General features: G+C 39.7%; 1 protein-coding gene across 2 annotated transcripts in view; it reads left to right on the top strand.

The window, feature by feature from the left end:
* LOC121374910 (hillarin-like) overlaps positions 1-25,254 on the top strand; it is a 76,823-nt gene that overhangs the window by 14,409 nt on the left and 37,160 nt on the right. For both annotated transcript variants that reach the window (XM_041502043.1, XM_041502042.1), the window contains exon 2: positions 23,064-23,285. In XM_041502043.1, the coding sequence (XP_041357977.1) occupies positions 23,064-23,285 (222 nt within the window). The remainder of the gene's footprint in view (positions 1-23,063; positions 23,286-25,254) is intronic.

The following is a 25,254-nucleotide window of genomic DNA, read 5'->3' as shown; positions in this document are numbered from 1 at the left end:
TATTTTAATTACATAATGTTCTAAATTACTTGTCAGAAGTCCTGGGTTTTTTTCGACACTATCCTAAAGCCTACTAAAAATAACACAGGCCATATTTTACTTCCTATTTCGTCCCAGGGCCCCGTTCCACGAAGCGATCTTAGCACTAAGATCACCTTAGTGCATAAAGTAACGATGGACTTAATGTAATCTTAGGGCTAAGATCGCTTTGTGGAATGGGCCCTGGGACCCAATTCACAAAACTCTCTTAGGCTCTCCTAGACAACAAAGCATCCTTTTTGCAAGTCTTTTAGCATTGCACTGCGAAATTGCAAAGTTGCGAGAGTTTAGTTAATTAAGCCCCTGATATACTTACTACACGTTCTCCAGTCTCAACACATTTTTTACAGACTTTCTTCTTCAGGATCAGTCCTTTATTGCACTGATAAATATATGGCTGTGTTTTGGTGGTGGTGGAAGTTAATGTTAAAAGAATAGCTAATATGACGGCAGCTGGGGTTATTTTTTCTTTCGCTGATTTGACATCCAATAGCCGATGTATTTTTCGTGCTGGGGTGTCGTTAAACATTAATCCATATTATTCATTCATTTCTTTCGCTGAAGACCATCTTAGAACTCACAATGATCCTGCATTTCATACCTCGTTGTGTTAAACACGTGATGAGTCTTAAGAGTTGTACTAGCCGCTAGGATGTGCTTGAATATCCCATTACTCTTAATGTTCTACTAGGAAATTGGTATAGATGTAAATCGGTAGTAGAGTGCTCGCGCCATTCACAGAATCGATCGCCATATTGACCCTAAAGCTAGATTCATACTTCATGACCGAATATTGTTGGCGAGTAGTTGACTTGACCAGTTCTGCTTCTGTTCAGACCTAATCCTCATTTGTTTTTTCTAGTGAATTCAGTGTGGTTTTAACACAGTTCATATTAAATTTTGGTGTGCATTCGTTCAAGGCTTTTTCGTTTGCCTAATAATAAATAAAAAAATCAATTTCACATGAGGTCGACAATCAAAGTGTGAATTGACCTTTACTAGACCTATTGTGACCTGTGTTGACCAGTCACGTTGTTGTTCATCATCACCAAAAACATATGCTTTGGTTACCTGAAATTCCACTCTACGCTATAACACTGTCTTTTTCATAAATGCTACGAGTTAACTCGAGGTTTCCTTTAATTTTTGCGCTTAGTATACTGGGATTTGAAAGGTAATATGTCTCGCATATTGGTTTGTTAACAGAGATCTGATGCCAAACACACAGAATTATTCATTGAAATTCTATCCGGTACGCCAATAAACATAAAGTGCACGGCATATTGCATAAACACGAATATGGATTTAAAATGTAGAGTAGAATAAAATAGGTCATATCAACGATGTGAAATAATGCAGCAATGAGATTAATAATGCAATAACAGCGCGAATATACTGTGTTCGACAAGAATAAATTAATTAACCGTAATAGAGATCTGATATTAGGATCATGAAAAGGTATATCCAATAACCTTTTTGCACACACGTGCATAGTTACTTTCTTTTTCTTTAATAGTTTGATTAAACTGGTACATGTGAACAAAGGTATAAACTTAATGGGACCGTTTCAAAACAGATCGCATGGGAAACACAGAAGGCAATCATTTTGTTATATACCCACCGTCTAGAAAATATAAACTGTATTTGAACCAAGTGTGTATAGACAAATTATTCCCCCACCCATACTCTAGATGTCGTTCCTACGGGGCTGAAATGAGGGATAATCCTACTGTGGTTTTCAATTTGCCGACGTATCCCTATTCTAATTTAAACGACTGTTTCTCTTAAGATATCTTTCATGAAAAAAAAGTCTGTAACTGATATGAGACTGTTTCGCCCGACTGGCTAATCCACCTGGCTACGGCGTTAATCATGACCATAGGCACTTCACTGGGTGGTCGGAAGGAGTTTGTCCTGCAATTTTGGGTCTGACTTTAATGGCCACGGGATCAATTCACCAAATTCTCATAACTTTGGGATCTCGCAGGACTTGCAAGGACGGTTCGATGTTGTGAATTAGGCCCCAGTTCGCATTTATTCGTATTATGTGCGAAATCCTTGATATGTAACCTGCAAAAAGCGCAAATGAGTCGAGTAAATGCCACATTTGACTCTCCATATGTGCGTACGCCTGCGCATCTATACACATGGATACCGGCCTCGGTGGCGTCGTGGTTAGGCCTTCGGTCTACAGGCTGGTAGGTACTGGGTTCGGATCCCAGTCGAGGCATGGGATTTTTAATCCAGATACCGACTCCAAACCCTGAGTGAGTGCTTCGCAAGGCTCAATGGGTAGGTGTAAACCACTTGCACCGACCAGTGATCCATAACTGGTTCAACAAAGGCCATGGTTTGTGCTATCCTGCCTGTGGGAAGCGCAAATAAAAGACCCCTTGCTGCCTGTCGTAAAAGAGTAGCCTATGTGGCGACAGCGGGTTTCCTCTAAAACACAGTGTCAGAATGACCATATGTTTGACGTCCAATAGCCGATTATAAGATAAAAAATCAATGTGCTCTAGTGGCGTCGTTAAATAAAACAAACTTTACTATACACATGGAAATTAATTAAGTACCACTTAATTTTGACCATATAACTTGTACTTCGCAAGTAATTGTGACCATTTCATGAATGTCAAACACTGAAATTAATGTTCTTTGCATTCAGAGCATATTGACAAAGACTGACCGTAAGTGAGACTATAATTACATCAATATTTAATGTATTCTAGGGAAAAAAGACAAACCGTAAATATCTATGAAAATGGGTGGTAATTAACAATTGAGCTAGAATCACGCGTATGTGCTTCTCAAAAGTCATGTATTAATGCCATCTCGGTAAATATCCAGTAGATAAGAATGTGTAAAAACTCTCAATATCCTATTTAAACTCCACCAGCTTCTTCTAGGCATCTTTTTGGCTGCATCGTTCCAGCCAGTGCACCACGACTGGTATATCAAAGGCCGTGGCATGTGCTATCCTGTGTGGGATGGTGCATATAAAAGATCCCTTGCTAGTAATGGAAAAAAATGTAGCGGGTTTCCTCTCAGACTATATGTCAAAATTATCAAATGTTTGGCATCCAGTAGCTGATGATTAATAAATTAATGTGCTCTAGTAGTGTCATTAAACAAAAACAAACTTAACTCTTTTTAGCTGCAATACAATTCAGGTGGTGCTTAATTAATTTCCAGCTGTATATATTCCTAACCGATTAACTCAAAACGACGTCATGCGGAATCTGAACCAACCGGACGACTCATTACGGCCTACTTAATAATGTATACTCTTTAAGTATACGGAATATGAAATAAGCTAAAATCTTTGCCTAGAGCTGTGTTAGCAAGTCGTACTCGTTGACTCCCACAGTCAACCAATCCACCTGTCCTAGCGGGTTTACAGTTTACAATGTGAAAAGGAACCAAATCCTAATGGCGGGTCGAATGGGTCACTTGATCGGAACAGTAGGTAGGGGCTGTGACTCTTTCTCAAGGTTATACTCAAACCCGTGACGCCCGAACAAGCGGTGTATCTTCCACTATTCAAGAACAAAGATGACAACAAAAGACTAAGAATGAATGAATGTTTAGCGACAAAGAAGACTAATGCTAGGCTCCGACTGCCAACTGTCACGACTAAGTTGGCCAATTCACCGATCTCAGACTCCACGCTAGTTTGAGCAACCTTACAACTCAGTTCTCGTCGTATACAACTCCTACGACCGATTAGTTGTTAATCTGAGCGCACCCGTCGTTGGTTGTGAGTCAGTCAGTGTGGGAGAAATTGCAACGCAACTGTTCGAGTTGGCTAACTCCGTCGTGACAATTGACAGTTTGACACTAGCATTAGAAGGAGGTTACCACTGAAGAATTTGCAGATTGGTTGTGATCCAATGCAAGATACTGCTACTGCAGGATGGAGAAACGCCCAGTGTATCATTTGTGCATTTCACCTGCCACGAACAGGCAAGTTGCATTCGAGGAATGTGGTTTGGTGGCTGGACGTAAGCTGACCTCTTTGAGAATTAAAGATGTTCTTGTCCTACTGTATCTAGCCAGAAAACACAAATTGATGTTTTGTTTTCCAGATGGTAAGAACTCGCATTCGAAGCCACCTAAATACAGATAGAGCATTTTGTCCCCGACTTCATATATGTCGCCCTTTCGCTCTTGTATCGTATCAAACGCGAGTATGACTCATTAGTTGAGTTTACCGGCCTCGGTGGCGTCGTGGTTAGACCATAGGTTTACAGGCTGGTAGGTACTGGGTTCGGATCCCAGTCGAGGCATGGGATTTTTAATCCAGATATCGACTCCAAACCCTGAGTGGTGCTCCGCAAGGTTCAATGGGTAGGTGTAAAGCACTTGCACCGACCAGTGATCCATAACTGGTTCAACAAAGGCCATGGTTTGTGCTATCCTGCCTGTGGGAAGCGCAAATAAAAGATCCCTTGCTGCTAATCGGAAAGAGTAGCCCATGTAGTGGCGACAGCGGGTTTCCTCTCAAAATCTGTGTGGTCCTTAACCATATGTCTGACGCCATATAACCGTAAATAAAATGTGTTGAGTGCGTCTTTAAATAAAACATTTCTTTCTTTCTTTCATTAGTCGAGTTTGGTTTTTAATTGTACTGACTTTTCTCAAATATCTTCTTTCATATGTTCAAAGCGTTTACTTTGTGTGTTATTTTTACTATAGCTTGACACCCAATAGCCGATGTATTTGTCGTGCTGGGGTGTCGTTAAACATTCATTCATTCATTCATTCATTATGTGTGTTGATGTGTGTTGATTTACATCTTTAACTAAGCTTAGTAGCAAGCACATCGTCGTGTGTGGTGTAAACAGATGATAAAAGTCGCTTTAGGAATTGCACACCGAATAAAACAGTTCGCAAACTGGTTTCGTAAATTTCGTATGGTATTCGCGGCCGTGTAATAATCCGTTTATACATACATTTCCACTTTCATCTCACAATATGTTTGGTTTCCCGTAGTTCGGCAAACCCAAACACTTTATTTCACAACGATGTTTGCACATGTCAGAGGTCGTATATGTTCTAGGAACATTTGGAATGCTGTTTCTCGTTCTTTCGACTTCACTCCAATTAATTTCCACTTAACAAAGCTAGATGTCCAGGTGTTGTCCGCCCCACCCTCGCCGGGAGAATAGAAAGGTAAATCTCGGTTAGGTTTACATAAACATCGCGGTGACGTCTAAACGCCGAAGCGCCGACATAACCTTCCGCTAATTGACCACACTAACATCTTGAACGTAGGAATGAACTAATGTATTGATTCAACCTTTGCTGTATAGTGGTTAAACCATCGTATTTGAGGCTTGTAGGTACTGGGTTCGCATCTCGGGTCCGGCTCCTATCCAGAGTGAGTTGTAATGGCTCACGGATTTAATGGTGCTGTGGTTAAGCCATCGGTTTTGAGGCTGATGGGTACATGGTTCGGATTCTTGCGCCCCCCCCCCCCCCCCCAACACCCTACCGAGAAAGAGTTTTAATGGCCCAATGGAGGGGTCATGTGTGTAAGGTCACTACATCGACCCTAGCTGGAGAAAACCTTATATTTTAATTTATTATTGTACCCCGTTGTTGTTGTTGTTTTTGTTGTTGTTTGTATCAGTACCCCCTCTAGCGCGCTCTCTCTCTCTCTCTCTCTCTCTCTCTCTCTCTCTCTCTCTCTCTCTCTCTCTCTCTCTCTCTCTCTCTCTCTCTCTCTCTCTCTCTCCCCCCCCCCCCCGCGCGCGGTCTCTTACCATTAATAACCCACTGGCCTAGAGAAAAACATCGGTTAGCTGAAATGTTTGCCTATGACTGCATACTTTATTAATTTTACTTGGATATAATCACAAACATTAAGTTCTTTCAAATTAGGTACGAAAGTGATCACACAATACTGTCTAACTGGCGACTGGGATTCAAGTCTCGCAAGAGGTAGACGTAATAAAATTAAAGTATGGAAATGCATTTCACTTTTAAATCAAACATTGTTGACAGTCTGTCTAGTCATAATGGCTACCATGTATAATGCAAAATAAATTTCATACGATCTTAATGCCTGCTCAAAGTCGGAGACTGGAGAACAACAACCTTATTCAAATTAGCATGCTTTTGATCTGGTGCTCTAGGCATACCATACGATTTTGATTTACTGCATTTTATATCGATAAAATCTGCAGGTCTTTACATTTATTTTAGTAGTGATGTTTTAGTACTTGTTTATGTCGTTAAGGATGTTAACCTTATGAGTAATTTCACAAACAGTTCATTTTCCGACTGAGTCGTTAAAACTATCTGGTTGGAGACTGTCTCGGGAATCGAACTCTTAATATTCCAGGATTAAAGGTAGAAGAATACCAAATAGCATCTCACAGGGTCTTAAGTTGAAAATGCACATAGCATTGAATGTCGCATTAAATAAGATCACTCCTGCAACTGGTGAAACATGTTGACAGGTCTTATTGTATAGTTTTGTTTTATCTGTTTCATAACACCTTCCACTAAATGCCTGTAAATTGTGATAAACTGATGAGCTGTAAACACTCGAGGTTAATAAAGAATTGAACTGAATATGCAGCGGTGTCACAAGCTATATCTGTTAATTTTTGGAAGGAAGGAATTTTTGGAAGGAAGGAAATGTTTTATTTAACGACGCACTCAACACATTTTATTTACGGTTATATGGCGTCGGACATATGGTTACGGATCACACAGATATTAAGAGAGGAAACCCGCTGACGTCACTTCGTGGGCTACGCTTTTCGATTAGCAGCAATGGATATTTTATATGCACCATCCCATAGACAGGATAGCACATACCACGGCCTTGGATGTACCAGTCGTGGTGCACTGGCTGGAGCGAGAAATAGCCCAATGTGCCCACTGACTGTTACTTTTTGGAGTCACAATGTCTTCATATCTCAACAGCACCGGCCTCGGTGGCGGCGTGGTAGGCCATCGGTCTACAGGCTGGTAGGTACTGGGATCGGATCCCAGTCGAAGCATGGGATTTTTAATCCAGATACCGACTCTAAACCCTGAGCGAGTGCTCCGCAAGGCTCAATGGGTAGGTGTAAACGACTTACACCGACCAGTGATCCATAACTGGTTCAACAAAGGCCATGGTTTGTGCTGTCCTGCCTGTGGGAAGCGCAAATAAAAGATCCCTTGCTGCTAATCGGAAAGAGTAGCCCATGTAGTGACGACAGCGGGTTTCCTCTCAAAATATGTGTGGTCCGTAACCATATGTCTGACGCCATATAACCGTAAATAAAATGTGTTGAGTGCGTCGTTAAATAAAACATTTCTTTCATATTTCAACATTATTATGGTTTTATCATCCTAAAGTTAGTAGTAGAACCCCGCAAATGTTTCAATTTAAATTACAGATCAGGCGCATGTGCAGCCATTTTAGCAGGGTGTGTGGTCTTGACTGGCAAGCGAAGTTTACAATGGGGGGGGGGGGGGGGGTGGTCAAGTAATGCTCATCTGGAAAATATATTCGAAAAAAAAACAATTGCTTGAGCGGAGGTGGGGGGTCGACCCCCCGAAAGCCACTTCTGCACACGCGTCTGCAGATGAAACAGCATATTATGGCAACAAACACTGTCAACGGCCCGAGTGTATATACATTCTTGTCTTGTCTTGTCACAATTATCAACGAATAGCAGGACTGGTAGTACTGACTGTGATATTAAAAGTTGGGTGTACTTCAAATTTTGATGTTCTGAGATACTATTTGTTATACTACTACCTATAACTTTTTTTTTTTTTTTTTTAAATTTGACTCAATGGTACTTCGAAATATCAACACTTATTTCAAACTGATTTAACGATAGTCTCTTGATGACCTTTACAAGCCATGATTTCAAGATAATTCCATGACTGTGGACGAGTCCTTCCGGTGATTGACTGATTTCAACACGTTTGTGCTATTAGCCTGTGTACCTTTCTCTGCACGCCACTCTCACATACCATTCGCTGCCATTAATAATGCATGTGTCCAAAACAACAAGCTAATAGTACCATTGTGATGTACAGAGAATAACTTTGTTTCCCAAGAATCACGTACAATTAACGTATGAACACAAACTCTTGTTGGGCATTCATTTCTGTGTCCTTAAGCCCACACGTGTTAGTTTCTTTGCGAGATCACCCGAGAATTGATTTTCTAATGAAGAAGTTGTGTTACATTTAGCTGATTATCGCCGATCGAAGGCTGGGTCCGTGGAAAGGGGGTGATCACCTTGATAGCGAATGGATGTTAGGTGTTTTTTTTAGGCTAGCGACCTCCTGAGTAACGTCCCAATACTATTGCCTTTCTGTCAGGTGTCAAACGGAACGCAAGATAAGGATAGTGTTAACTTGTTGAATGAGCCACGTATAAGGGCCGTACCTAGACTAAATTAACTATGGGGTAAGAGGGGAGTTAAAAGAAAATCGCGATGTTGATCAGGCGCGTGTCCTGAGGGGATTTTGGGGGCCGAACCCCGCCCTCAAACCCCCGATCCAAGCAAATTTTCTTCTCTTTGTTTCAATGTATTTTAAGGGGAAGCATGACCTATCCGCTAAAAGCTCAGTTCGCCAGTCTAGACCTCCTCCCCTGTACAATTTCCTGCACACGCGCCTGCGCTTGTAATAAAAAAAGGGCAATTTTTCGGAGGTGGGGTGGGGTGGGGGGAGAGTATGGCAGTGTGTGTTTGTTGTTTTTATTGGGGGGAGGAAACTGCCCGTCCTGCCAGCCCCCTACTAGTGACGGTCCTGTATGTCATTGATCGATATTCCAGTATTATGGTTCACGGTATGAAGTGAGTGAGGACATGTAGATTGAGTCATCGATTACCGTGCTATCACAGGTACACGTAATTATCGGCAACAATGCTGGGAGATGGCTCCGAACCCGCGGGCAGGAATTATACACGTAAAACGGACCATTTGAATGAAAGGTCGCCAGAATAGGCGAAAATAGTGCATACCATTAGCACAACGTCTATTATAGTACATTCGGCGATAGCCAATTTCATTTATAATTATTTTTGTGCTTATAATCTGGTTATGGTTCAAGTACTCTGTCCTGGGTAAACACCTCAGCTGTCCGTCTGTCTGTCTGTCTGTCTGTCTGTCTGTTAGTAGTAAGTGAGTGACATGTCGGTGTAGTGGCCTTAGACCTACCCACTGAGTTGTTAAAGTCGTTCTCGGTGGGAGCCGGTACCGGGATGCGAACCCAATACTTGCCATCCTTAATGTTTTTCTCATTACAAACAGTGCACCACAGTTACTGGTCAAAGGCCGTTGTATGTGGTTTCCTGTCTGTAAGAAAGTGCATTTAAAGGGACATTCCTGAGTTTGCTGCAATTTTTAAGATGTTATCGACTAATAGAGACTTTTTAACGACTGTAATTACATATCAAATATATTTTTCTGCATAAAATATTAGCGGCTGTATATTAAACGTGTTTCTGGTCGTTCTAATATTTGTATTGGCTTAAATTTCGTTTTATTTCCTAAAATATATATATTTTTTTTTTGTACGCACGAAATTATTTGAATACAAAATCCAGTTTGGGCTTCTTACAAATATTAAGATGACCAGAAACACCTTGAATATACAGACACTGATATTCTAAACAAGAAAATATATTTAATATGTAAGTTTAATCGTAGAAAAAATGTATTAGTCGGAAACATCTTACAATGGAGCAAACTCAGGAATGTCCCTTTAAAAGATAGAAAAATGTAACGGGTTTTCTCTGATTACTACGTTTCAGAATTACCAAATGTTTGACATCCAATAGCCGATGATTAATAAATCAAGGTGCTCTAGTGATTTCGTTAAACAACAATCTTTTTCCCCAATAGCCGATGATTTCTTAATCAATGTGCTCTAGTGGTGTCGTTAAACAAAACAAACTTTAACTTTAACCACTACATCATTGAGGCTGGTGCATAGCGAATTGGCTCTTGTGCTTTTTAATTTACTTTTTGTTGTGTAAAGAAAATAATATTAAATAAAAACCTACAGGTGACGTCACAGTATTGTCTCAACGCTCCATTATTTTTCAGTAATGGAGAGATGAAACCCTACTTAATTAACCCACCAAAATCACTCCATACTAACATATATTGACATAAAGTTATTATTTAGTGGTGTATTTTAAGTTAGGGAATATCCGAGTAACTCTCCATTCCTGAAAAACAATGGGCTCCGGCCCTAGTGGGCCTCGTCTCTATTATTTTTCAGAAATGGAGAGTTACTCGGATTATTCCCCTATACATAAAAGCATCACTCCACATGGGAGAAAAACAAATTGAAGTGACCCGTATCGAACTGATACAGACTGTAGACATTTGGCCGATTTATTATTTGATAGTGTATGTACACGTGTTATAAACTTAGTTGGACGCCTGGTATCGTTTACATATTTCAGAAGAAAAAAATTGGCAAAATTTAGGTCGAAATGTTGTATGTCTAACCTGCTTTTCATTAAGATTCGCTGGGGTGGAACGGGTTCATTTGATAGATCAGTCCATTGAGTTAGCTGGAAGGTCCTGTGTAGCGGTTTACTTAGAACGTCTAGTTCCCATGCCCATGTGAGTAGTGGTTCCCATTTATGCTATTAGATGAGGCACGGCCGCTTTAACACAATGTAGGCTGTATTGTAAGCTTTTCTGAATGAACAGACGAGCCCACTAAAAGTTTCCCCATGATATACGATGACACATAAAAATTCGACTCTTGTATTGATGGCAATTATTTTTTTCAGAAAGGAGTGCGAAACTTAAGGGTCGTGACCTTTAATGGGACTGACAAATCTATTAAAAATATCAGGGATTCAAAGATTATATGTTGAGATGGTTTTGGATGTTTTAAATAAAATTACTGCTGACATATCATTATTCATTTTAAAAAGTCAGCCCATTAACAATGATTTTTTTCAAATCCCATCATTAATTACATAAAATTATTATTGTACGTGTTTACATTTATAGTCCTTTCCAATCTCCATGAACATTGTTTGTTTGTAAATAATTACAGTTTGTTTTGACGTAAGAAGACAAGTAAAATGTATTGGGGAAAAAACCGACCCCCCCCCCCCCCCCCCCCCCGAAAAACCCACTATTTTTGTTTTGTGTGTGGAATTTAGAAAACGAGCGGCTCAGAAATAAATAACTTATAGTAAATACCATAGTAAGAAAACGGCGTTTCCTGTGGGAAGGACTATAGTGTTTTATATACTGAATTCCAAAAGAAATGCATAACGGGGTCATGGTTTCTAATTAGAACAGGTTTACCTAGTTGCAAACGCTGTAGTTTTGTGAAATGATAAATGGTATATCAATCTGTAATTCAACTGAATCTCAATGAGTTGATCCCTTTCTTAAAAAACACAATTTAATGTTATAGCTTAAAAATAATTTTTGCGTTTCTTTTATCGTTCTGTATAATTAGTTAAAGCTGTAATTTCAGTGTGAATTATTTATGCAGGATGCACAGTTCTGTCTGTCAGTTTGTGCACAAGTATAACACGTTTAGTAAACACCAAATTTCGTTAAACATTTATTTATTTCATTCATTTTGATTATAACCATATAACACACACGCGCGCACGCACACACACACGCATGTACACATACACACACGCACACACAAACACAAAACAACAATAACATTTTAAAACATTTTTTAAAATGTGAATCTAGCATGTCAAACGAACGCCTAAAAATGCTTATCACTGAACAAAATTCTTTCTTAAATTCTATCTAAAAAAAAAAATAGTTTGTGCCTCATGTGTTAAACTCCGGCTTCTGTTTTCCCCCCATGCGTGCTAGTGTGCATGTATGGTAATTTATGGTAAACAGCTTTACATTATTTAATCACGCGTCAATATTGCCTTAATGCAGGACTCCGCCTTGGAGCACACCTCGTGGCTGTTTGGTTTACCTAGCCTGTGATACACATCGGATTTCACCCACACATACCTCAACACAGTCCCGAGGGGTTTACCTTCAACCCTGACAACTCCACACATCAGGCTCAGATCCAGAGACTGAGCTTGGGGGTGGGGTCTCGAAAATTGTAATACTACATAGTTGAATGTTTTGATTTGTTTTTCTGGGGTACTTAAAAAAAAAAAATAACAATTGGGAGGGGGGGGGGGGGGTGTTATATATATAAAAGACGATTGGCTATATAAATGAAGTTAAATTACACCACTAGAGCACATGATCAGATGACTAAAATCATTGATCTATTAATAAAAGGTTATTGGCATATCTGCAAGGCATAGTTTCATTCCGTATGGTGTACCTGGATTTGCGAAGATGAGGTTATTAGACGTGAAACCTTTGACCGTTCTAATATATGTAGTCATTGAAAACTCGTAGCATTTTTCCCTTAGCAGCAAATGATCTTTTACATGCTCTTTCACACAGACAAGGCATCACATACCATGGCCTTTGATATACAAGTCGTAGGGCACTTGTTGTTACGGGAAAACCCCATTCAAAGGACGGGTTCACCAAGAGCGTTCAATTCTACGACAAAACATCTCGGGCGAGCTCTCAGCTGACTATTCCAGATCCCACCCTTCCTATCCCAGATCCCACCCTTCCCACCCTTCCTATCCCAGATCTCACCCTCCCTATCCCAGATCCCACCCTTCCCACCCCTCCTATCCCAGATCTCACCCTTCCTATCCTATCCCAGATCCCACCCTTCCTATCCCAGATCTCACCCTTCCCACCCCTCCTATCCCAGATCCCACCCTTCCTATCCCAGATCTCACCCTTCCTATCCCAGATATCACCCTTCCTATCCCAGATCTCACCCTCCCCACCCTTCCTATCCCAGATCTCACCCTTCCTATCCCAGATCTCACCGATCTCACCCTTCCTATCCCAGATCTCACCCTTCCTATCCCAGATCTCACCCTCCCCACCCCTCCTATCCCAGATCCCACCCTTCCTATCCCAGATCTCACCCCTCCTATCCCAGATCCCACCCTTCCTATCCCAGATCCCACCCTCCCCACCCCTCCTATCCCAGATATCACCCTCCCCACCCCTCCTATCCCAGATCTCACCCTTCCTATCCCAGATCTCACCCTCCCCACCCCTCCTATCCCAGATCCCACCCTTCCTATCCCAGATCCCACCCTCCCCACCCCTCCTATCCCAGATCTCACCCTCCCCACCCCTCCTATCCAGATATCACCCTTCCTATCCCAGATCTCACCCTTCCTATCCCAGATCTCACCCTTCCTATCCCAGATCTCACCCTCCCCACCCCTCCTATACCAGATCCCACCCTTCCTATCCCAGATCTCACCCTTCCTATCTCAGATCCCACCCTTCCTATATAAACAATGCATGTAAGTTTACTTTGAAATATTGTGGGTTCCTTTTTTTTTACAGGTTGCACTGCTCCTTAAAAATGTTTGTATCCGCTCCTGGACATGACTATAACCAGTTTAAAATGAGACATTTGAAAGCCGAGCTCGTCGCTTGTTTGCTCTCTGTTCTAGGCATGTAGTAATGAAAAGACGGGGATCTTAAATATGTTATATAGCTTCCATGTTTGCTCTCGGGGCCCGTGGACATGTAAAGAATAGCGGGAATGACGTGACGTGGTATGTTGGACGCTAACGGCGGGACAGTCAGTTCCGACCTGCTCACATAAACAGATGCCATTGTCATTCCGTGTCGTTTAACATGACGTAAAATTACTGTCTTAAAATCAAAACACGTTTCAGATCACCTTATTATGCTGTTGGGGGGGGGGGGGGGGGGGGAGGAGGGGATAGACAGGATAGACAGGATAGACAGATATAGAGATAGGGACGGAGAGAGAGAGGAGGGAGGAGAAGAGAGAGAGAGAGAGGGAACGAGGGATGAGGGAGAGATAGCGTGAGTGATTTGAGTCGGAGACAGAGAGACAGACAAAGAGGAGAGGAGAGGGAGGGAGTGATGGGGGTGGGGGGGCATTTATTTTTACTTTTAAATAGAATTTATAGTTGTTTTAAGAGTTGTGTATTTATATCCCTTTATGTTCATATCTCCTGTATTCCTTTATCACAAAACACCAGCGGTTTGATCACGATATATCTTCAACTCTAGATCCACCTGTCAACGCACATAGAGGCCTTATTGAAACATTATTTACATAGCTATTTAAATACAATTTTCTAAATGTATCATCTAAAGGCTCATTCTTGCCTTGTCTTGAAATAAACTGTTGAGACATCCCAATCAGTTTGACCGTTCATCCATCCATCTGTGTGACTATATATCTAAAATGCTTTATTTAAGACATATTATAAAATAATGATGCCTCCTCCATTTTCATTTGGAAGAGAATCTGTGTGTGTGTGTGTGTGTATATATATATATATATATATTAAGTCTGTGGGTCAGTTTGTCTGTCTGTCTAAACTGTTCTATTAGGGGCTGTTTAGAAAAAGAACGATGCCTCATTTTTATTCAACACTGAATCTGGATTTGCTTTCATAGATGTTGGCGTACAATGTTTTTTACATCTGCCCTTTGCAGAATAAACCGAACTCGTATAGCAGTCAGTTTATCAACACTGAGGTCGTCTTGCAGTACACCGTTATAATCCCGAGGATCTGTTAGTTCTTTAGAGAACAACACAGACAGCTGTTTTATCTCCAATTAGAGCTATTACATGATTTAGAAACAACCCAACCGGCTGCAGAACTGACTGAAGAAAACCTGGGCCACATTTCACTAAACATCGTAAGTTTACGTCTGCTACTAGCAGTTATACTGGTTGTGCGTGCATCAATTTCACGCAGAAAATCACATCATTACGGAAGCTGGAGTATTTTAAAGACAAAAGAAAATGAAATGTGTGTTCTTCAAACTATATCTGTTGAACTATAATAGTAATAAGAATTGTTGTTTAGTCGTAGATCTACGTTTATGTGCAAAACTAGAATTATGATGTTTTGTGACATTGGGCCCAAACCTTTGAAAAAATAAAGACGTTTAATGATAACCATTTTTTAAATGTCGACTAAAAGGGGGTGGAGGAGATCCTAACTTCTCAGGTAGATAATTTATATCCAGTTTTATCCCAGTCTGAAGAATTTACTCTTACTCTGTTCGAGGGTAGTTTCAAGCGGTTTTTGTATTAGCCAAAAACTATACCTTTTTGCAATTTTTTAATTTTTTATGGTAGTTACATGAAGACTGGACAATGGTGTGACTAAAGACTGTATTATAGTGTGACTAAAGACTGTAATATAGTGTGTCTAATGACTGAAATATAGTGTGACTAATGACTGAAATATAGTGTGACTAATGACTGAAATATAGTGTGACTAATGACTGAAATATAGTGTGACTAAAGACTGTAATATAGTGTGTCTAATGACTGAAATATAGTGTGCCTAATGACTGAAATATAGTGTGACAAATGACTGAAATATAGTGTGACTAAAGACTATTATAGTGTGACTAAAGACTGTAATATAGTGTGACTAATGACTGAAATATAGTGTGACTAAAGACTGAAATATAGTGTGACTAAAGACTAATATAGTGTGACTAAAGACAGAAATATAGTATGACTAAAGACTGTAATATAGTGTAACTAAAGACTAATATAGTGTGACTAAAGACAGAAATATAGTGTGACTAAAGACAGAAATATAGTGTGACTAAAGACTAATATAGTGTGACTATGTCAGAATGATCAAATATGTTTAGCATCCAATAGACGATGATTAACCAAAGCAAAATAAACTTTTAACTTTACAAATTTTCAACTTTTTCTCTTTTTTAATATTTAATTTTTTTTTTTTTTTAACTTGTGTCATTTTGTGCATATAACAGGAAGAGATATACGCAATTAATGTAACACAAGGGTAACAATAATTCATACCAAGATGGCGTCACTTGTCGGTCAAGCATTAAAATGCTCCCTTTGTTCGTATCAACGAGCACTGCAACCCTAGACGCAACTATTCAGTAAAATCCAGGACGGTATTCCAGTCTGGCTTAGTGTAACACGTCTCCAAGACAACTACTTTTGATCCTCTGCTTAACTGCATATCACCTTCGTGAATGAGACTATAAAATTAATTATTGTAAATCAGCAAACTGACGGTGCTGAATAAATAAAAATCTGATATCCTTTTTCATTTCGACATTCCTAGTGTTATAGGAGATACCTAGGGCCTCTACATACGAATTCAAATTGTAAAAGAACTCTTACACGAAACTGTTTAATAGTCAACCGTTTTCTTATATTGTTAGTCATTCTCGATTTATGTCCGGTCAGGTGCATCTGCTTCAGCATTTGAACGTTTGTACGGGGTGGAACGTAGCCCAGTGGTAAAGCGCTCGCCCGATGCGCGGTCGTTTTAAGGTCGATCCCCGTCGGTGGACCCAGTGGGCTATTTCTCGTTCTAGCCAGTGCTGCACGACTGGTGTTTCAAAGGCCGTGGTATGTGCTATCATGTCTGCGGGATGGTGTATATAAAAGATCCCTTGCTACTAATGGAAAAATGTAACGGGTTTTCTCTTAGACTACATGTCAGAATTACTCAATATTTGACATACAATAGCCGTTAATTAATAAATAAATGGGCTTTAGTGTTGTCGTTAAATAAAACGAGCTTTAACTTTTGAAATACGTACGTAGCCGTATACCAAATAGTATCGATGTGCGCCCAACTTTTGATTCCACAGTTAACGCTACCAGTCCTGTCATCGATGATAAACGTGACAGGGTTTGTTGTTATAAATGTCGTTTCACCAGGCCAGTAAATCCCTGTAATTTAATTTGAACTAGGGTCGATGTATCAGCTACTATTGTGCTTGAAATGTGCCGGGTTCCAACTAAACATAAGACATTTATTTTTGTGCGAAACTAGGATAATCAAAGACATTTCCCGTTATATCGGAAATGAGCAGCTTAACCACAATTTTTGTTTTTGATTTACATGGTGTATCTGTTGTTTCCAACGCTGCGTATAGAAGTTTTAGTCACATAGGCTACTATTGTCTGTGATTTGATTTGGCGATATACACTTTGTATATCACAGCTTCAAATTCACTTGACTTATTGTCAAATCTATTCTGATTTTAAACAAAAAGAAAGGACTTTACATTCTCAAGTCAATATCCTTTTGTTTCATTTTTTTTCTTCATATTTTGCGTTTACTATTAGCTATTGATTTTCTATTTTATTTGATATGTATATTTTAATTCCAGATATTTTACAACTAAGTGAACATACTGACTTATTCTAGATCTACTTTTAAGCAAGGACATGCCATCCTCGATTTAAGGTGTTTTATCAGCGTTATATCATTCACAGTCGACGGGACACTTTCTGAATAAAAACAACAACAGGTTTTACGTAGACACCCTAAGGCAATTCCACCTGTTGCATCACGGATTAATATTGTCTATTATTTTGACCTCTATCATCTTCTTAATAATTTTGGATCAAGACAACAAACTTGATAGATAAAGCTCTACTCATAACTAGTAAATAGTCACCGAACAACATCTTTGTTAATATTTTGTATATAATCTGGGAATAATATCACTCTGTTTTGTTGTTTTGTTGTTAACTATAAGGACTTAACATAAAATTTGGATTTTGGGACGAGATGAAGACACACGAGGCTAAGTGACCACATATCGGACGCGTTTTCAGAATTTTGTCATTGTGGTAAATCCTGGTTGCCGATGGCAGCGTACATCTATCGTCCGATTTATCACGAAAAGTAATCAATGGAAAAAATTTATATGCCAGTTGTATTAGAAATAGAGAACAATACATGAGTGGCCGTTAGAGTTGTTTTAAAATGTATCTAACGAACGAAAGCGAATTTTATACGTTTTTAAGCTGTAAGATAAATGGTATCTAACGGACACGAATGTATTATTCTATTTCTTACATATTTTAATATCTTTTTCGACTAAAAGTTATTTACAGCCTTTGCGCTTGTAGCTAACGTACGCGTCACAGGTTAACTGTACGTCACACTGTGACAGTGTAATCGATTTCGATTGTGCAGTTTTTTTTTATTGAATGTATGGCAATGGTGACCTAGTCATTACCTACGAGCAGCCAGTCGTATGTCTTGAAATTGTTAATACACGTATGTGTGTGTAAACAAGTATGTGTTATCAAAAATAACGAATGATGTTCTCACCAGCGAATGTGTACGAATATGAATTAAACTCGAGCAATGGTTACGTCGTGTGGAATTGATAGAACTATACTGAAAGAGACTGTCCTTCGTTTGCTCCTTTTTTAACACGTCTTCGACCAACAGAGAATTTTTAATGACTGAAATTATACACGAAATGGATTACACGACTGGTGTATCAAAGACCATGGTTTGTGCTATCATGTCTGTTGGAAAGTATTCAACATCTTATAGCCGATGATTAATTAACCAATGTTGTTAAACAAAATGACCTACAACTCTGGACCAGTTAAAAATGAAAGTAATCTAGCATTAGCGTTAATCAAAACTTCAGTTACTTTTAGATTAAACTTTAAAAATAAAAACATTTTAACATCAAAATGTTTTCCCTTAATGATTCCAGCGGTTAATAAGGTCTGATGAAAGTAGCCTAGAATTGAGAGTTAAAACAAAACTGTATTTAAGTTTAGTTTAGAGTTTCAAATCTTTTGTAACTTCAGTATTAGAACTATTATTAGGATAAGTTGTTGTTGTTTTAATCTAATCTGTTTTCCTTGACAGTCATATTGGAAACATTTTGAACATTCTTGTTATGCCTACATTCATGTCACTGTTTACATTTGTCATCCGGTTCATACAATACAGAGATCCAGACGAAGGTCATCCTGGTCACGCTTGTGAGGATATTCAAAACAAAACATGTACAATAACAATAAGCCAATCTATATATATATATATAACGATCACAGGTAGACTCATTTTAGACTTGGCGAACAGTCGGAAATATTCATTTATGGAGTCATCGGCACAGCTAGCGTTAAACCATTCATTGCTTAAAGTCGTGACAAAATTATTTTCTCTGGTCATTTGTTCGCATAAGCGATTTTGAGCTGCATGTAATTATGGTGTGTTACCCACCTACACGTACGTACGTGCCGCCTCGTACAATGGACTATCAGGGCTGCTGGATGGTCCCGATGGATGTGTCATTGTGTGACTGACGCATAGAAACAGACTAATTTTTTTCATACGTATCTGTTACCATTTTTAGATATTGTTTTGTTCCCCGCGCGCCCCCAAATCCATCTCTAGTCACGACTCCGGATGGAATAATGCATACCGGGACAATAAGACTTATCTGATGGTCGAGAGAGCACGTATTATATTAACACCCCTGGCGTGCTGGGTCATTAAACATTGATGTGTAGAAGCAGTAGTAAATGATGGGTAATGTGGATGTTACATGGAAGATGGGGTACTTTACAATCGTGTTCTTGAAATGAAATAATATAAAAGGAAATAATATAGAAGGAAATAATATAGAAGAAAATAAAATGAATTTTGTCTGCATTCTCCCTCCTCTCTTTGTCTATCTTCCCTCATCTATTTCCCCTCTTCCTATCTTCCCATCTGTCTCGGTCTCTGTCATACCATAGTTTGACACCAAATAGCCGATTTATTTTTCGTGCTGGGGTTCGTTAAACATTCATTCATTCATTCATTCATTCATTATGTCTGTCTGTCTGTCTGTCTCTGTGTGTGTGTGTGTGTGTGTGTGTCTCTCTCTCTCTCTCTCTCTCTCTCTCTCTCTCTCTCTCTCTCTCTCTCTCTCTCTCTCTCTCTCTCTCTCTCGTTCACCAGTCCTGCTAGCCTTTCTGTTTTTATCCATTGACGTAGCCAGTATTTTATATTTGGGACCACCCGCATTTGTGTGTGTGTGTGGAGGGGGAGGGAGGCATCAACACTCGTTTACATGTGTTATGGGGTGACAGGTAAATATAAAAAGTGATTTAAAAAAGGTGGTCCCCTGGCTCCCTAGTATTCCTGTCTTTTCTCGGTCTGTCTGTCTTTTCTTTCTTTCTATCGTCCTTTCTCTTAAACTGGTAAATTGAGAAAATTATAATATTCGCAACGGACTGTTTTGTTTCAAAACTTTGTTTTCAGTACTACTACTAGGATTTAAGAATTAGTCTTTAAACATACTTGCATTACTACTTATATAGTGTTAGAGAAACATTGTGTATCAAAGAGAGAAAGCTCGTATTTTTTATGTATGGTGTATGTAGAAGGAAGCTGTCAACATTGACTGGCTATTGGCACTTGCTTTCCGCAGTGAACAGTTTACATGTGAATGTGGTGGATGTGTTGACTTTTTCTTGTGTTGTTCAACACAAACAAACCTCGACTGGAAGACGAGCGTTCACAGCGGACAGGAGCAGACGTCAACCCGCCTGCAGTGTCGTCTGCTTCTGGCTCACTGTCATTTTGTAGAACACAATAAAAATAGCAAAATATATCTTAGGTTCAGAATGGATAGTTGATGAAATGCCAGAAAAGTTTTGTTTATATACTCACTGCACACACACTTTCACGCACGCACACACGTACGTACGCGCACATGCACGCAGAGAGAGAGAGAGAGAGAGAGAGAGAGAGAGAGAGAGAGAGAGAGAGAGAGAGAGAGAGATAGAGAGATAGAGAGAGAGAAAAAAAAGGAGAGAGATAGCAAGAGAGAGAGAGATAGCAAGAGAGACAGAGCAAGAGAGCGATAGAGAGTTAGTGTGAGAGAATGAATATGTATTTGTAGTAGACTTACAACTCCACCACTGAACCATTAAAACTCGCTTTGTATGAGAGCTGGTACCAAAACACGAACCCATTACCCATCAGCTTCAAGTCCGAAGACTTAACCACTAAACCACCGACACCGGTGCCAACCGTTGTGTATTACAAAAATACAGATAACCAAGCAAAAACAGTACTCTTTCACATTGTAATCTATGTGCCGCTTACACCACGAGGTGTACACCTAACTGCTTGTATTGAGCAATGAGGTGCATACCTGTCCTTTTTAATGGCATAAAAATTACTGAGATAGCTTCCCTCTTTAGCTTCTGTCTGTATTATATTTGTATACATAAGTAAAGTGCACTCGCAGTTTTTTTTGTCCAGGTCGTATGTACACTCAAGCAGTTTTGCATAAACCTGTTTTGAAGGTAAACACCGCATTGAATTCGATACAGATCTGTTGAACACATGGTACTCACCTTACTGGGTCGACTCCTGGATATGAAAATCAGTGATATGTCAAAATATGCGAAACTCCAAAAGAAACGCGAACGTAATTTTCAGTTGTAACATTAAACTTGGGGGGGGGGGGGGGGGGGGGTGTGTTTAAAGAAGGGATTAACACATTGAGATTCGGAAGAATTATTTGTTGATATAGACCATTTATCATCTAACAGAATGAAGCGTTTGTAGTCAAGTAAACCTGTTGTAATTATAAACTAACCATAACTCTGATTTGCGTTTTCTTTGCTTTTCATTATACATAATTGTGTAGTTTTTTTATGAAATGGCCTTTAAAGAGACTGTCCTTGTTTTGATTCTACTGCTAAAATGATACCGTCAAATAGAACCTTTTTTAATTGCATGACATAATAGAAAAAGAAAGTTTGTTTTGTTAAACGACACCACTGGAGCACATTGATTAATTAATCATCGGCTATTGGATGTCAAACATATGGTTATTCTGGGGAAACCCGCTACATTTTTCCTAATGCAGCAAGGGATCTTTTATATGCACTTTCCAACAGACAGGAAACTACATACCACAGCCTTTGTCCAGTTGTGGTGCACTGGTTGGAACGAGAAAATCTCAATCAGTTAAATGGGTCCACCGTGGTGGTTGGATCCTGTGACGCAAGCACCTCAAGCGAGCACTCAACCGAGCATGACATAATACATACATTTACTTGTTCAGAATCTCAGTATCAATCATCGATACTGTGTGTTTCCAGTCTTCCTAATAATACTTATAGTGACTCGAACGTTTATTTCATAATATACTAAAGCAAAAAGGTTTAGCAATAAATAAAAGAAAACTCGTTATTTTCAAAGTGAAATCGGACACTGGATTTAATTGATACATCATTTGTCAGTATATGTACCAGGATATTTTTAATACAAAATGAATGCATATCTCTGACGTCATGGGATATAGCTTTTGAAATACAATGCAATAGCACCTAATTGATAAACCTTTTTGTCTTAGTATATATGTTTTCATGATTACAAAATTATTGGGACGTAAAATCCTTTCTTGGGTTGCTACAAACATTATGACGACTTGAAATATTGAATATACAGAAATTAATATTGTTAAAATATATATATTTAAAGGTTACTTTGGCTTCTACCTCCATCTGTCCCAAACCCAACCACTGGCCTTGCCAGAGATAGGGCTTGGGATGGCCTTGCCAGAGATAGGGCTTGGGATGGCCTTGCCAGAGATTGGGTTTGGGATGGCCTTGCCAGAGATTGGGTTTGGGATGGCCTTGCCAGAGATTGGGTTTGGGATGGCCTTGCCAGAGACTGGGCTTGGGATGGCCTTGCCAGAGATTGGGCTTGGTATGGTCTTGCCAGAGATTGGGCTTGGGATGGCCTTGCCAGAGATTGGGCTTGGGATGGCCTTGTCAAAGATTGGGCTTGGGATGGCCTTGCCAGAGATTGGGCTTGGGATGGTCTTGCCAGAGATTTGGCTTGGGATGGCCTTGCCAGAGATTGGGCTTGGGATGGTCTTGCCAGAGATTGGGCTTGGGATGGCCTTGCCAGAGATTGGGCTTGGGATGGCCTTGCCAGAGATTGGGCTTGGGGTGGCCTTGCCAGAGATTAGACTTGGAATGGACTTGCCTTAATCTTAATAGGATATAGGGCACTTAAATAGAGACCAAGGCAAAGATTATACCTTTGCTTTTTCGTTTTACGATTTGAAAAACCTTGGGACATTCGTGACCTATTTTATAAATGTTTTCGCATCTGTTTCAGGCTAAGAAGCGAGAACAGCTGTTCAATGCCCAGAAGGAGCTGGAGGAGCGACTGCGGAAGGAGGAGGACGAGATGTTCAAGACGTTCCAGAACACTCGCAAACACGAGAAAGCCAAACTGTCGCAAGAGATCAACAAGGAGTGGGAGATCAAGCTCAAGGAGCTCACGGACAAGTACGAGAAGTCGTTCACCGCCAAAAAGAAGAAGGAAACCGATAAGAAGGTACTGAGTCAAACAAGATACAATTATTCCTGTAGATCTACGGTTACAAAAAGGACTAACCTAGAACAAATTGCATAGGGACTGAGTCTAACGAGTACAATTGGAACAGTAGGTCTGAGGTTACATAAAGGGCATTATACAGAACAAATTGCAAAGGTACTGAGTCTTATCAAGAACAAATTGCAAAGGTACTGAGTCTTATCAAGTACAGTTGGAACAGTAGGTCTGAGGTTACATAAAGGGCATTATACAGAACAAATTGCAAAGGTGCTGAGTCTTATCAAGTACATTTGGAACAGTAGGTCTGAGGTTACATAAAGGGCATTATACAGAACAAATTGCAAAGGTACTGAGTCTTATCAAGTACAGTTGGAACAGTAGGTCTGAGGTTACATAAAGGGCATTATACAGAACAAATTGCAAAGGTACTGAGTCTTATCAAGTACAGTTGGAACAGTAGGTCTGAGGTTACATAAAGGGCATTATTCAGAACAAATTGCAAAGGTACTGAGTCTTATCAAGTACAGTTGGAACAGTAGGTCTGAGGTTACATAAAGGGCATTATACAGAACAAATTGCAAAGGTGCTGAGTCTTATCAAGTACAATTGGAACAGTAGGTCTGAGGTTACATAAAGGGCATTATACAGAACAAATTGCAAAGGTACCGAGTCTTATCAAGTACAGTTGGAACAGTAGGTCTGAGGTTACATAAAGGGCATTATACAGAACAAATTGCAAAGGTACCGAGTCTTATCAAGTACAGTTGGAACAGTAGGTCTGAGGTTACATAAAGGGCATTATACAGAACAAATTGCAAAGGTACCGAGTCTTATCAAGTACAGTTGGAACAGTAGGTCTGAGGTTACATAAAGGGCATTATACAGAACAAATTGCAAAGGTACCGAGTCTTATCAAGTACAGTTGGAACAGTAGGTCTGAGGTTACATAAAGGGCATTATACAGAACAAATTGCAAAGGTACCGAGTCTTATCAAGTACAGTTGGAACAGTAGGTCTGAGGTTACATAAAGGGCATTATACAGAACAAATTGCAAAGGTACCGAGTCTTATCAAGTACAGTTGGAACAGTAGGTCTGAGGTTACATAAAGGGCATTATACAGAACAAATTGCAAAGGTACCGAGTCTTATCAAGTACAGTTGGAACAGTAGGTCTGAGGTTACATAAAGGGCATTATACAGAACAAATTGCAAAGGTACTGAGTCTTATCAAGTACAGTTGGAACAGTAGGTCTGAGGTTACATAAAGGGCATTATACAGAACAAATTGCAAAGGTACTGAGTCTTATCAAGTACAGTTGGAACAGTAGGTCTGAGGTTACATAAAGGGCATTATACAGAACAAATTGCAAAGGTACCGAGTCTTATCAAGTACAGTTGGAACAGTAGGTCTGAGGTTACATAAAGGGCATTATACAGAACAAATTGCAAAGGTACCGAGTCTTATCAAGTACAGTTGGAACAGTAGGTCTGAGGTTACATAAAGGGCATTATACAGAACAAATTGCAAAGGTACCGAGTCTTATCAAGTACAGTTGGAACAGTAGGTCTGAGGTTACATAAAGGGCATTATACAGAACAAATTGCAAAGGTACCGAGTCTTATCAAGTACAGTTGGAACAGTAGGTCTGAGGTTACATAAAGGGCATTATACAGAACAAATTGCAAAGGTACTGAGTCTTATCAAGTACAGTTGGAACAGTAGGTCTGAGGTTACATAAAGGGCATTATACAGAACAAATTGCAAAGGTACTGAGTCTTATCAAGTACAGTTGGAACAGTAGGTCTGAGGTTACATAAAGGGCATTATACAGAACAAATTGCAAAGGTGCTGAGTCTTATCAAGTACATTTGGAACAGTAGGTCTGAGGTTACATAAAGGGCATTATACAGAACAAATTGCAAAGGTACTGAGTCTTATCAAGTACAGTTGGAACAGTAGGTCTGAGG

This window comes from Gigantopelta aegis, chromosome 6 (genome assembly GCF_016097555.1).
Source record: "Gigantopelta aegis isolate Gae_Host chromosome 6, Gae_host_genome, whole genome shotgun sequence".
Taxonomy (NCBI): domain Eukaryota; kingdom Metazoa; phylum Mollusca; class Gastropoda; order Neomphalida; family Peltospiridae; genus Gigantopelta; species Gigantopelta aegis.
The sequence above is the reverse complement of the archived record's forward strand: the minus strand, read 5'-3'. Positions and strand labels throughout refer to the sequence as shown.